General features: G+C 43.8%; 1 protein-coding gene across 2 annotated transcripts in view; it reads left to right on the plus strand.

Moving 5' to 3' along the window:
* ALDH9A1 (aldehyde dehydrogenase 9 family member A1) overlaps positions 1-6,941 on the plus strand; it is a 28,437-nt gene extending 21,496 nt beyond the window's left edge. For both annotated transcript variants that reach the window (XM_014841155.3, XM_044758201.2), the window contains exons 9-11: positions 1,255-1,396; positions 3,885-3,997; positions 6,159-6,941. In XM_014841155.3, coding sequence (XP_014696641.2) covers positions 1,255-1,396; positions 3,885-3,997; positions 6,159-6,253 — 350 coding nt within the window. In that variant the 3' untranslated portion in view covers positions 6,254-6,941. The remainder of the gene's footprint in view (positions 1-1,254; positions 1,397-3,884; positions 3,998-6,158) is intronic.
* The last annotated feature ends 6,732 nt before the right edge of the window (positions 6,942-13,673 follow it).

Consider the following 13,673-nt stretch of genomic DNA (forward strand, 5'->3'; position numbering starts at 1 on the left):
TGTAGATGTATGAGTGGTTGGTTTTTACGCTTTGGGCTAGTATAAAGCTGGTATTTATTTATTTATTTTTAAATACTGGCATCTGAGCTAACATCTGTTGCCAATCTTTTTTTTCTCCTTCTTCTTCTCCCCAAAGCCCCCCAGTACCTAGTTGTAGATTCTAGTTGTGAGTGCCTCTGGTTGTGCTATGTGGGACGCCGCCTCAGCATGGCCTGATGAGCAGTGCCGTGTCTGTGCCCAGGATCTGAACTGGCGAAACTCTGGGTTGCCAAAGCAGAGCGTGCGGACTTAACCACTCGGCCACGGGGCTGGCCCCAAAGCTGGTATTTAGAGTAGGGTTCTCAAGCTTTTTTTCGGCCTCCACGTTGTTTACGTGTGTAACACAACTTTTAAGCAACATGTCTTACTCCATGCGGTGATTACCAGCACTGACATAAGCTTTCAGCTTTCAGCTACGATGCAAGTAAATGCACCACTCTCTTGGGACTTCCTGGGGCTCAGGATTAGACATCTAGATATAAGAGCTTCTTTAGATATGCGTATTTTAAAATGTCAAGTGTGAATTAAATCATTTTAGGGAATTAGCCACTTTAAGGAACTTAAGTACATTTTCGTATAAAGTGAACACCCCTTCAATTATTTATGTTTGTGTTTATATAGTGGATTTTCTTTTTTTATAGCATTGTTTCTAATTCGTATCACAGAGTTATTAAGAACATGTGGAAAAGTAGAAAAAAATTAATCATGTGTAACATTTTAACAGAAATTGGGACAATATCCTATACAGTTTGTATCTTCTTCAGTGAATGTTTTATCATGAGCATTTACTTATTAAATTTTCTTCAAAAACATTACTTTTAGAAGCTTCATAAAAGTTCACCATTGGGATGTGGATAGTTCATGTGATCATTCCATTTATTTTGGGTGTTTAGTTTGTTGCTTCTGGTTTTCACTATTATAAGTCATATTGTGATGAAAATCCTTAAACATACATCCTTGTGCACCCCATTAGACATTTCCTCATGATAAATTTAAAAAGTGGATTTGAATTACACAAAGACTACAGCTCTTTAATAGCTATTGTTAAATTGCCATGCAGAAAAGATATTCCAATTTATATTCACACTAGCAATGTCATATTGACGTTTCTGTAAAGCTCTGTATTTCACTGTTTACCATGAACAAGAAGACGTTTTCAAGTGCCAGGAATAATAATTCCTTCACTGATGTTTGGTTTTATTATAATGTTTGCAGCTAATTGCAGAGATGACATGACCTGTGTGAAAGAAGAGATCTTTGGACCAGTTATGTCCATTTTATCATTTGACACTGAAGCTGAGGTTCTGGAGAGAGCCAATGATACCTCTTTTGGACTAGCTGCTGGTGTCTTCACCAGGTATGTGGGGAAGGATGCCCCAAGCAGCTCTGAAGAAATGGAGCTGCAGTAACTGCTTAGATGTTTAATTGATCTTATTCTCTCACTGGAGTTTGCCTCACTACATTTTCATCAGCATTTTCTGTTTGCTTCAGTAAAGTCAGAAGATGCCAAAGTAGCATTCTGTAGTTAGCCCCGAATGTCCAGAGAATGCTGCTACTGAGTTTAAATTGAACTGTAAACTTTATTGATGAAAAGTCTATCTTTTTTCATTCATTCATTGGACGAATAAGATCCTGATCTACGTAAAGTATTGGGTTAGGAGCCTTTTAAAACATACACGGCAAGGAATTTAGAAACCTATAAGCAAATAAATACTGGGCAGTATGCTTCAAAAACATGATGGTTAGTGGTGTTATAGTAGTTCCTAATTGGAATGCATTGTAACAGATGTAGATCTTTTATCTATTGTTGTATGTTTAGGGTGCTGTTTCTGATTTTAACTATTGTAAGTAATGCTGTAATTAATATCTTTGTAAACTTTAACCACTATCATAAAAGCAAAAAGTGACTTGCGAGCAAAATTTCTTTGAAAATGATTGCAGATTGCTCAATTATCTGTAAACTTTGATTAGTCTTTGGCTGTAGTAGGCCATTTTCTAAGACTGCTTTACACTTGGATTATGCTGCTTCCTTGGTGATATATAAGGGTACATTTTTTTGTAGTTTTTGGTCAGGAACCTGGGAAGAAAGACCCAAGTCTCCGTGAAGGACCTGATGTCATAGCTTCTCAAAGATTGAGGAGCTGCTTTTTTTTTTTTATAGACTATTTTTCAGAGCAGTTTTATGTTCACTGAAAAATTGAGGAGAAGGTACCAAGATTTCCCATACGCCCCCTGCCCCTACACATGCATAGCCTCCCCATTATCAACATCCCCCACCAGAGTGCTACCTTTGTTACAGTTGGTGACCTACATTGACACATCGTCACCACCCAAAGTGCTCAGTTTATATCAGGGCTCTGTCTTAGTGTTGCACATTCTGTGGGTTTGGACAAATATATGACGTGCATCCACCATTATAGTATCTTACAGAGTAGTTTCACTGCCCTAAAAATCCTGTGAGGAGGTGCTTTTTTAATTTGAGGATTGAATGGGTGAAGTCTCTGCTTTTGCTTTCTTTGTGACCGAAATATAGACAAAGGCCAATTGCAAAGGAGGGTAGCTCCGGTATGCGTTGCTTTTTGTTAAACAGCTTTGTTTGGATCATTCATGTACCATACAATTCACCCTTAGTGTACAAATCAGTGGGTTTTAGTATATTTACTGGCACCAAATCTAATTTTACAACATTTTCATCATCCCAAGAACATTAACATTCACTCCCCATTCTCTTCGCCCCCTAGTCCCTGGCAGTCACTAATCTACTTTCTGTCTCTGTAGATTTGTCCTGAATATTTTATATAAATGGAATCGTACAGTATGTGACCTTTTGTGATGCTTCTTTCACTTAGCATAATGTTTTCAGGGTTCATTTATGTTGTAGTATGTATCAGTACTTTATTCTTTCCTGTTACTGAGTAATATTTCATTGTATGAATAATACAACATTTTGTTTGTGCACCTGTTAATAGACATTTGGGTTGTTTCTGCCTTTTGGCTATTACGAATATGGAGCATCCGTATATGAGTTTTTATGTGGATATATGTTTCATTTCTGCTGGGTATATAAGTGGGAGTGGAATTGCTGGGTCATATGGTAACTCTCTTTAACTTTTTGAGGAACTGCTACCCTGTATTCCAAGGTGGCAGCACATTTTACATTCCCACCAGCCATGTATGGGGGTTCCAGTTTCTCCACATCCTAGCTAGCACTTGTTACTGTCTGTCCTTTTGATTGTAGCCGTCCTTGTGGGTGTGAAGTGGTGTCTCTCAGTTTTGATTTGCATTTCTGTGAGTTGTCTTTTCACTTTCTTGATAGCTTCATTTGCAGCAGAAAATTTTTTAATTTTGATAAAGTCCCATTATTCTATTTTTTCTCTTATCTGTTACTTTTGGTGTCATGTCTCAGAAGGTTTGTCTAACCCAACGTCATAAAGATTTATTCCTGTTTTCTTCGAAGAGTTGTATGGTTTTCACTCTGACGTTTTAGGTCTGTGATCCGCTTGAGTTCATTTCTGTATGTGGTGTAAGAGAAGGATCTTCCTTCCTTCTTTTGCATGTGGATATTTAGTTGTTCTAGCACTATTTGTTGAAAAGACTGTTTTCCCCCACTGAATTGTTTTGGCGCCTTATTGCTGCTACTTACTTTATAGGTGCTTTTGGATGAGACTATAAAACTCCAATTCTTATCTATTTTGCCTGGATGGCACAAGATTTTAAAACATATTTTGAAGAAATAAGAATTTTGCAATATTTTGAGACCCTTAGAACTGGCAGTCTAACTTTTCCTGTTAAAGTAGCAGCAAAAGAAACTATGAATAACCAACGCAGTTTTTTTTTCTTCATAGGGACATCCAGCGTGCTCACAGAGTGGTGGCTGAGCTTCAGGCTGGAATGTGCTTCATTAACAACTATAATGTCAGCCCAGTGGAGCTGCCCTTTGGTGGATATAAGAAATCAGGTGAGGAGCTGGGGATTGTCAGAGCAAACCCGGGTTTCTGGAGTTACCAGTCATAATTCAGTCCTTGTAGACCAGGTTCCTAAACGTGTCTGTATATCAGAATCACCTGGGAAAATATATAGATTCCTGGTCCTCCCCAGACCCACCGCATCAGTCTCTGGGAGTGGAAGCCAAGCATTTTTTTTTTTTTCCAAAGGCTCTCCAGAAGGTTCTCATGTGTAGCCTGGCTTGTGAACTGCTGATATACATCTCAAAAGGTTTATCTTGTGGGTAGGATTACTTTTTCTTCACAATCTGTGGTAGCTGTAAACATAAAACCACTCTTAGAGGTTCTAAACTGGGGTGTTCATCACCATCCACTCTGGAGTTTTTAGATTCCTTTTAGGTAAAGTGTCTCTAAAGTAGTATCTCAGAAAGCATATATTTTGTTTTCCCTATTATGCCAAATTAATAAAAATCCCTTAGGGGCCGGCCCAGTGGCGCAGTGCTTAAGTTCGCACGTTCCACTTTGGCAGCCTGGGGTTCGTAGGTTTGGATCCCGGGTGCAGACACGGCACCGCTTGGAAAGCCATGCTGTGGTGGGCGTCCCACATAGATACTAGAGGAAGATGGGCATGGATGTTAGCTCAGGGCCAGTCTTCCTCAGCAAAAAGAGGAGGGTTGGCAGCAGGTGTTAGCTCAGGGCTGATCTTTCTCAAAAATAAAGAAAGAAAGAAAGAAAGAAAAAAAAAAATCCCTTAATCTAACCTCTCACAATCAATTGCAGTCATTATTATTACACTGGATGGCATATAGGAATGTTTTCCCTAAGCCCCTGTGCATTCATTTCATTCATTCAATAATGACAATCTATCAGACATGTTAACATGGCAAATTTATAAGTCTAGCATGTTAGAAGGAGACTTGAAGCATCAGGAATGTAGCCATTACTTTGAGGTTCTTTCGTTGGAGTTTGTGGCCTGTAATATTCACTGATTTCTCATACTCTTCTCTATGGAAATTGGCTTGGAATTGTAGAGGCCCATTTGAAGAGTCTGACCCCTCTTGGCACATATTTATGACTATCACAGTGTTGGCAAACATGTAAACCCTGATGCAAGCTGATGAGATGGTGGGTGTTAATTTGGCAATACTGTTTGGTATTATCCTGGTAGTCCCTAATCATCCTCCAGTGATCATCCTCGTCCCTGTGGGGTACCCAGAGGAGATGTACACACAGGCCCAGAGGCAGAGTGGGAGCCAAGGTGTTGTTTTATTAGTACATAACCCTCAGCGCAGGGAAAAGTTTGTTTGGAATCTGCAGCTTAGGCCTTCATGAGGCCTCCTAGGCCGACTTTCCCTTCCCCAAATCTAAATCTTCAGATCAGTGCTCACAGACATGCCTACACGGGGTGAGAGAGACAGAAAGATGACCTGACCTGCAGAGCAGTACCTGGCCTAACATACCCAGCCAGCTCCGTGTTAGAGGGTTTGGGGAGGAACAAAAGACAGAATGAGGCCTCGCCCAGACCTTTGTGTGTGTCACCTTCTGAATGGTGCCCCTTGGAGATGTGCATTTTCGGCAACTGGGCCTTGCCCTCAGGAGGCAGAGCCCACCTTTGTGTGGGGCGGGGTACACAGGAAGGGCCAGCATGAGATGCTGTCCTTTGAACCTGTGACCTAGAGATCAGGCAATGTCTGGGACTTCGAGGGACCTGGAGAGTCCCCTCCTCCCCGTGAGTGGGCAGGGGTAAGTAGCAGGCTGCTCTCACAGGTTTAGTGTAAGAAAAGGTGACCAAACCTGTTATTTAGAGTTCAGTCTTAAGTTAACACCGACTTTCAAAGGCATCAGGTTGATTGTTGTAAAGAATGCTTTAAAGCTTGATAAGAAAGTCTGGACCTTTTCAGACCTCAACCCAGAGTAGTAAATACCTGAAATTAAGGTTCGTATTGCTAAGAAATGAGACCTGAGGATTTCTCTGTCCCCATCCCCAAAGGCCAGAGGGTCACTTTTCCCCTGCGTAACTCCTCAGATAATGTATGCAATTGAGAACTTAATCCCAAAACTTTTAGGTTCTGTGTTCTTCTCCAGCCCGGAGAAGCAATGTCCATCTCTAAAATCCATGTGACTTTTCAGACTATTGCAGTGATGGCTCATCCTGACCCTTTCTCTTCCTTTCAGGGTTTGGCAGAGAGAATGGCCGTGTGACAATTGAGTATTACTCACAACTAAAGACTGTGTGCGTGGAGATGGGTGATGTGGAATCTGCTTTTTGAAAATGTGCAGCGGAACCAGTCACCGTGGCCAAGCTCTGGACTAATGAGAATCGGCTCTCTTGACGAGAGGCAGTGCCATTTAAAATCCATGCCGTTTTAAATCCAGGGTTTTGGTCAGTCAGGTTAAGAGAATGGTTCAGTGTTATTCTTCATCACTCAATCATCTTCCTAATTGAAAATGTGCGTAAGTGCCTTTGAGATACTAATCAAGAAAGCTGTGATTTTCCTCAAAGCAAATTTCTGTGATGTCTTTAAGACCCAGTAACATATTTCTGGAGAACAGAGAGAGTGGCACCAGGGTTATGCTTCTTCCACAGATTTGACCCACTGATGGTATTCATTCTTTAGCTTCCCTGAGAGAACTTCTACCCTTAGAGGGTCCTGGTGAGATAAGGAGAGATGATTTCTGCTCACTGACGTTTTAAGCTCTGTCTCCTGTCATTCCATTGAGAAAGTGGACAGTCGGGTTAGAGGGGATCAGATAGTGGACGGGGTCGGCTCTGTGTGACTGTTGACTTGCCAGAGCGAGCGCTTGGTTTCCATTCAGTGCTGTGGTGGAGGAAGCCTGTCTCCAGTCCTTGAACCACAGCATGCTCTCTTTGGACAGAAGGGTTACCTTTCAAGTGTACGTATTATTTGTTTGCTCCTGTAGTATACTGAAGTTCAATAAATCATACTGTTAATCCTTCCGGTTTGATGTTTTGAAACTAAACACATCTCATGGTTGTAGAAGGACACCGGGTAGGGCTGAAGTTAAGTATATAAGGCAGAGGACTTGACCTTCTTTGCAGTAAGTACCCGAGAGTGAGCTCTAGTTGCTGACATGATCTTTTTATGGTCCTTGTTAACTTGTAGGCTCCATGTTCTTCCTCACCTTGATGAGCACCTGGACCTTGAGGAGCCAGCAGACCACGGTGACTTCTCAGACTGTTGCTGTGGTCCTCGCCCTGCCCCCTTCTCATCCTTTCAGTTCAATAGTTTATATCAATAGCCATATTAGTCAGGGTTCTCCAGAGAAACAGAACCAATAGAATAGATAGATAGAAAGGCAGACAAATAAACAGATAGATGATACGTAGGTAGGTAGGTAGAAAGGTAGACAGATAATGTCTAAGAGGAGATTGATTATAAGAATTGGCTCACGTGATTATGGAGTCTGAGAAGGCCTACAGTCTGCCATCTGCAAGCTGGAGACCAAGGAAAGCTGGGAGTGTAATTCAGTCTGAGTTGGAAGGCCTGAGAACCAGGGGACCGGATGGTGTAAGCCTGAGTCCCTGAGCCTGAGAACCAGGAGTGCTGATGTCCCAGAGCAGGGGAAGATGGATGTCTCAGCTCAAGCAGAGAGAGTGAATTCACCCTTCCTCTGCCTTTTTGTTCTATTTGGGCCCTGGGCTGATTGGATGATGCCCACCCATGGCGGGGGGGGGGGGGGGGGGGGGGGGGGGGGTGGGGCGGGGGGGGGGTGGGGGGAGGGGTGGGCTTCTGCTTTTACTCAATTCACCAATTCAAATGCTAATGACTTCTGGAAACACCCCCAGAGACATACCTGGAAATCATGTTTTCCCAGCCATCTGGGCATCCCTTAGCCCAGTTAAGGTGGCACATAAATTAACCATCACAACAACTAATTTAGTAGTTAGAGGTAGGGGATGATTCTTGTTACTGGGCCTACGTTTAATTATGTATTACGTTGGGCAAATACTGAAGTTTTAGAATATGACAACAATGGAATCAACCTCTTGGTGTTTATTTGCAGAGGGCACATATGTGATACTGAGCAAGGCCAACAAAGTGCCTCACCCATGTCTAGGGGATCCTCATGTGACTTAAATGGTAGGCCCCATCGGGGAGAAGGTGAGTTCCTGGCAGTTCCTCTAAAGTGAAAACAGCAGGGGCAAGGGAACCCACAGTCGAATTCTCACTGTGTTCCTACTGCGACATCCCTTCCCATTCAGTACTCACACGAAGCCTAAGGAAGATGCTAGCCCTGATTTTCAGATGAAGGAACAGAACCGGAGAAGTCTTGGTCCCAGTCAAGTCAGTCGTTGAGGAGCAGGATTCCAAGCCAGGCATGTGGGACTCCGACTCTTGTGCTTTCTGCAATCCTTCCCTAATTCCTAGAGCTTAACTCAGTGTTAGTTTCCTGTGACTGCGGTAACAATTTACCACAAACTTAGTGACTTTAAAACAACACATACTGATTATCTTACAGTTCTGGAGATCAGAAGTCCAAGATGATTTCACGGGGTAGAAACCAAGGTGTTGGCAGGGCCACGCCTTCCGGAGGCTCCAGGAGAGCATCCTTTCCCTTGCCTTTCCAGCATCTGGAGCAGCATTCCTTGCATTCCTTGCCTCAGGGTCCCTTCCTCTATCTTTAAAGCCAACACCTTGGCGTCTTCAAATCCGACTCTGCTCCCATTGCCTTCTTTGTCTCTATGTAGTCAAGCCTCCCTTTCTTCCCTCTTATAAGGACCCTTGTGATTGTTTTGAGGGCCCATCTGAATAGTCCATAATCTCTCATCTCAAGATCCTGAACTTAATCATATCTGCAGAGTCTCTTTTTGCCAAATATAAGGTAACATTTACAGGTTCTGGGAGTTAGGAGATGGACATATTTGGGGGCAGCATTATTCAGCCTACCACACCTAGCATGGCTCAAGGTGTGTTCCAGGATGTCATCAGCTATTGTATTTCACAAATTTACCTGAACAAAGAACCTCATGTTTTGTGGGGTTTTTTTTTTAAAGAAGCCACACTCATTTGGGGTGAGAGAGCTTTTTAGTGAGTTTTACTTTTTTTTTCTTTTGGTGAGGAAGATTGGCCCTGAGATAACATCTGTTGCCAATCTTCCTCTTTTATTTCTTTTTTCTCCCCAAAGCCCCAGTATGTAGTTATATATCCTAGTTGTAGGTCATTCTAGCTCTTCTGTGTGGGATGCCGCCACAGCATGGCTTGTTGAGCAGTGTTTAGGTCCGTGCCCAGGATCTGAACTTGTGAACCCCAGACTGCCGAAGCAGATAGGGCAAACTTAACCACTCGGCCATCGGGCTGACCCCAGAACCTCGTTTGTTAGTGAAGTGACCTGTAAGAGTAAAATTAACATCTACAAAACACATTAAGGAAACATTGATTTAACCAAGAGGCCAGGCCTTCCTCTGACTTGAGAGAAATTGTGTCATCTAGCTAAATTCTCCTGAAGTCATCTTTTTTCTCTACTACTATTCTGATATACTTTTTAGAGTTAAGAAGCAGAAGGCACCCTTTTCTGTCTCTCTCTCATCTAATCTTGGCTCCTAGAGGTAACTGCTGTTAACATTTGGGTGCATATCTTTCCTCAGATTTTCTTAAAAGGAGTAACTGCTAATTAACCCCGTATACTGATGAGGCTCCCTGTAAGATTCAACTCATATCCTTTTATAGAAATTTTAAGAGTCCTTTGGTTGACAGATTCCTGTGCTAAAGGTATTGATTGAAAATTTTTTGGGTAAAGCAAGAACGAAGAAAAAACGAAGTCTCATGTTGGCTCATTCCCTCGTGATAGCCCAGAATCCTGATCTCTGACTTGGTTTTTCAGTGACCCCGTCAAAGCAGTCTCTCACTTGGGCAGGGCTTTTACTTAGAAAAGGCAGCCACTGGGCTCCTTCTTTCCTCCCCCTGCCCTTTATTTCTTGATTGATAGATCATAGATCCTATTGCTGCCTAGGGTCTTGCCGAATGAAAGTTGGTTAAAGTTTGCTGACATGCTCCATCGAAGGTATCCAATAGGAACTTCCAGAAAAGTGGGAGCGTCCCTGAGTCTTTGGCTGCCTTTCACCAGGGCAGACTCTCCACCCCAGCTTCTCTGAAATGCCTCCTTCTGAGTTTGAGCTTCCTCTGAATAAAAATGATTCCTTGGTTTTTCTTGTACCTAAAGACCTTTTTCTTTTTGGGGTCTGAGGGGGGACGTCAGCAAAGGGAATAAAGGAGACCAAGCCTTAGCAGTTAAAGGATGTGAAAAACTATCAAAAATGAGATCAGCAGTGAGTGATCTTTGCAGAGTACATCAGAATTCATCACACTCCTGCTGCAGCCCCTGCTGTGGCTTTTAATTGCAAGTAGAATAAAAACTCGTCCTGTGACCGTCGGTGTTCTCTGATTTCATCCTCCATCACCCTCCCTGTTCACCCGTTCCTTACTCTGCCAGGCTTGCTCTTGCCTCACGAACCTCACCCTGCTGTTCTCTCTTCCTCTGGGACCATGTTTTTCCTACATCTTCACCGTGTGGGCTTCTTAAAGCCAAAAGCTAAACGTTTACCTCCTGAAAGCTAGAGTGGCCACACACGCCCCTTATCCCACTGCTCTGTTTTGTTTATTTCAAAGCATTAATCACTATTTGAAATCGTTTACATGCTTATTAAATCTTCTCCAACTAGAACGTAAACTCTAAAGGCCAGAACTGTCGTGCCGCGGGGCTCAAGGGTGAGGACCCCGTGTGTGTGGAAGGGAAGGGATTGGAGGGCGGGGTGAGAGCCCTGCTTCCTGGTGTGGCCTGGGACCGGCCACATGTGCTTGTCAGCCGGGCAGAATCTCGGCTCCCGCCTCAGACCTGGGAATCAGAATCTGCATTTGAACAAGATCCCCAGGTGATTCTTATGCAAAATTGTTCGCCAAACTGCTTTCAGAGCCATGGTTCTCTCCTTTGGCCGCTCGTTAGAATTCCCCAGAGAGAGCTTAAAAAATACTGAGATTCTAATTAAGGTGATGCGGGGTGTGGCCTGGCCATCTGGATTCCTGAAAGGTCCCGCCTGGGTGAACTTAACAGGTGGCCGAGGTTGAGAGGCACCGCTTTGGAGTTGTGCCCTCCAAGTACGGTAGCCGCTAGCCACAGGTAGCCACTTAAATTAATTAAAATTAAGGTTTAGCTCGTTAGTTGCTCTAGCCACTTCAATTACTCAATGCCACACATGGGTAGGGGTTACTATATTGGACAATACAGATGTAGAATATTTCCATCATGTCAGAAAGTTCTACTGGACAGTGCTGCTTAGGAGGGAAGGAACTGAGAGACTGTGTAGCTTTGTTTTTTGGGGGTGTTTTTTTTTTTTTGGTGAGGAAGATTGGCCCTGAGCTAACATCCATGACGACCTTCCTCTATTTTGTCTGTGGGATGCTGCCATAGTGTGGCTTGATTGATGAATGGTGTGTAGATCTGCACCTGGGATCTGAACCTGCAAACCCTGGACCCCTGGAACGGAGTGCACGGACTTAACCACTACACCACCAGGCAGGCCCCTGAGGCTGCACAGTTTCTATTGAGTTAGAGCATCTTTGGAGGCAAGTGCTATAAAGGATGAACAGGGATGCAGGGCACATGCAGGGGCTCCTCAGAACATGAGGATAACCTGGTTGCTGACCTGTGATGAGTTTCACCAGCAGGCGGCTCCCACGCTTCCTGTCACCCTGTGTGCTGGAACCTGAGCTCCCTTTGGCCCTGGAAGCACGGTGCCAGGCACGGGCCTGCGCTGCCGTTTGATCCAAGAACTTTGTACAGTTAAATATTATCACTATCTCCAACTTAGAGCCGGGCAAGCTGAGGCTTAGGGAGGCTCGTAAAGTTGCCCAAGGGCACACAATGACCTGCAGGCAGGGATCCTTGAGGTACAGTGTGGAGCAATTGTAGACTGGCATGATGCTCTCATTTCCATCTATAGCAAAATGCAGGATGTGTCTGTCTTGAGAAATAAACTGACTCTTTGGCATGTACACTGTGTCAGCAGTGAGTGGTAGAGGTACTTATGCCAACTTTTTTCTCCATAAGACAAGGGAATTTAACAGGACCTAGCTTGCCAGACAGGCCTATCCTCTACAGCAGAGGACCCACACGGGATCCCGCTGAGCCCTCGGTGCCCGGCAGTGCTGTTAGTGGGGAGCTGGGGAAGTGCAAAGGCAGAGCTCTGGGTTCCCCACTTCCGGCACAGCCACAGCACCCTTTTATGTGTTGGGGTTCCTTATGAAGCTTCATTTGAGCCCATTCTAATAGCAAAATGATGACGACAGGTCACGGGACTTTGAAAAGCACGCCCCGTTAAGACTTCAAACAAAGGTGAAAACACCGCTTTGTCTCCAGGTCTCCCTGCCTTGCTTCACTGAGGCCTGCGCTCTGCCATGAGAAAGGGGACCCCCCCTGAGGGCTCCAGCTGCCCAAGGTGCATTTCTCACCAAACAGAAAACTCCCCCCCAAACCACAAACCAACTTATCACAAATTCTTAATTATGTTATTTTTTCAAGTCAGGACCAAAAAACCCCTCACATTCATCATCACCATCATTTCATAAGGGGACATTTTAATATAAAAAAGAATAGAAGCTAAAGCTTTATGAAAAGAGTCCTTATTTTCCTCTACACTCGTGAAAATGTCTCACAAACACACACTGGAGTGTTTACCGGTCTAGTCCAACCTCATCAAATGGCCCGAGGGTTCCAGGTGGTCATCTGGCCAAGGCTGGCCATCTTCAGTGGCCATCCAGAGCATTCTATCCCTAAATGATACATCTCCTCTGAGTGGCACAGGGATACAATGGAAAAATCGTGGATTTGAGAGTCAGGCCTAAATCCTGGGTTCAGATCCCCTCCCTCATCCTCACAGGCTACTGAGCTCTTGAAATGCGGCCAGAGCAACTACAGCACTGATTTTTTTGTTGTTTTATTTAAATTTTATTAATTTAAATAATAATAGCCACCTGTGGCTACAGGCTCCTGTACTGGACAGCACAGGTCCTGACATATTTGTGTTCATGTAGTTTATGCCACATTCACTTTTGGAGCAGCCATCTCATTCTACCATTCGCCTTGTTCTCCAAGTCAATTAAAACCTCGTCAGGCTGCCAGTTTGTGGCTAAGGTGTCCTTCCCCATTTGTACCTATGCAATCAGATTTTGTATCCAAATGTGGGAAGTTACATTCATCTCTATTAAGTTTGGGTTTTTTTTGGGTTTTTTTTTTTTGAGGAAGATTAGCCCTGAGCTAACTGCTGCCAATCCTCCTCTTTTTGCTGAAGAAGACTGACCCTGAGCTAACATCCGTGCCCATCTTCCTCTACTTTTTTTTATATGTGGGACACCTACCACAGCATGGCGTACCAAGCGGTGTCATGTCCGCACCTGGGATCTGAAGCCGCGAACCCCGGGCCGCCAAAGCGCTTAACCACTGTGCCACTGGGCCGACCCCTATGAAGTTTCATAATCTTAAATTGAGTCTATAATTTCAGTCTGTAAGCGATAAAAGCAATCTTTAAGAGATTTTTAAAAATCCTTACTGTCATCATATGTATTAGGAGCAAGTGATAAGATAATCTTATATCCTAACCAGAGCTAAAAGGCTTTCCTTCTTTGAGTCCCAACTTTTCACCGCTGTGGCATGACTATGAACACAGTACCACAG

Source organism: Equus asinus, chromosome 25 (genome assembly GCF_041296235.1).
Source record: "Equus asinus isolate D_3611 breed Donkey chromosome 25, EquAss-T2T_v2, whole genome shotgun sequence".
NCBI classification, from domain to species: domain Eukaryota; kingdom Metazoa; phylum Chordata; class Mammalia; order Perissodactyla; family Equidae; genus Equus; species Equus asinus.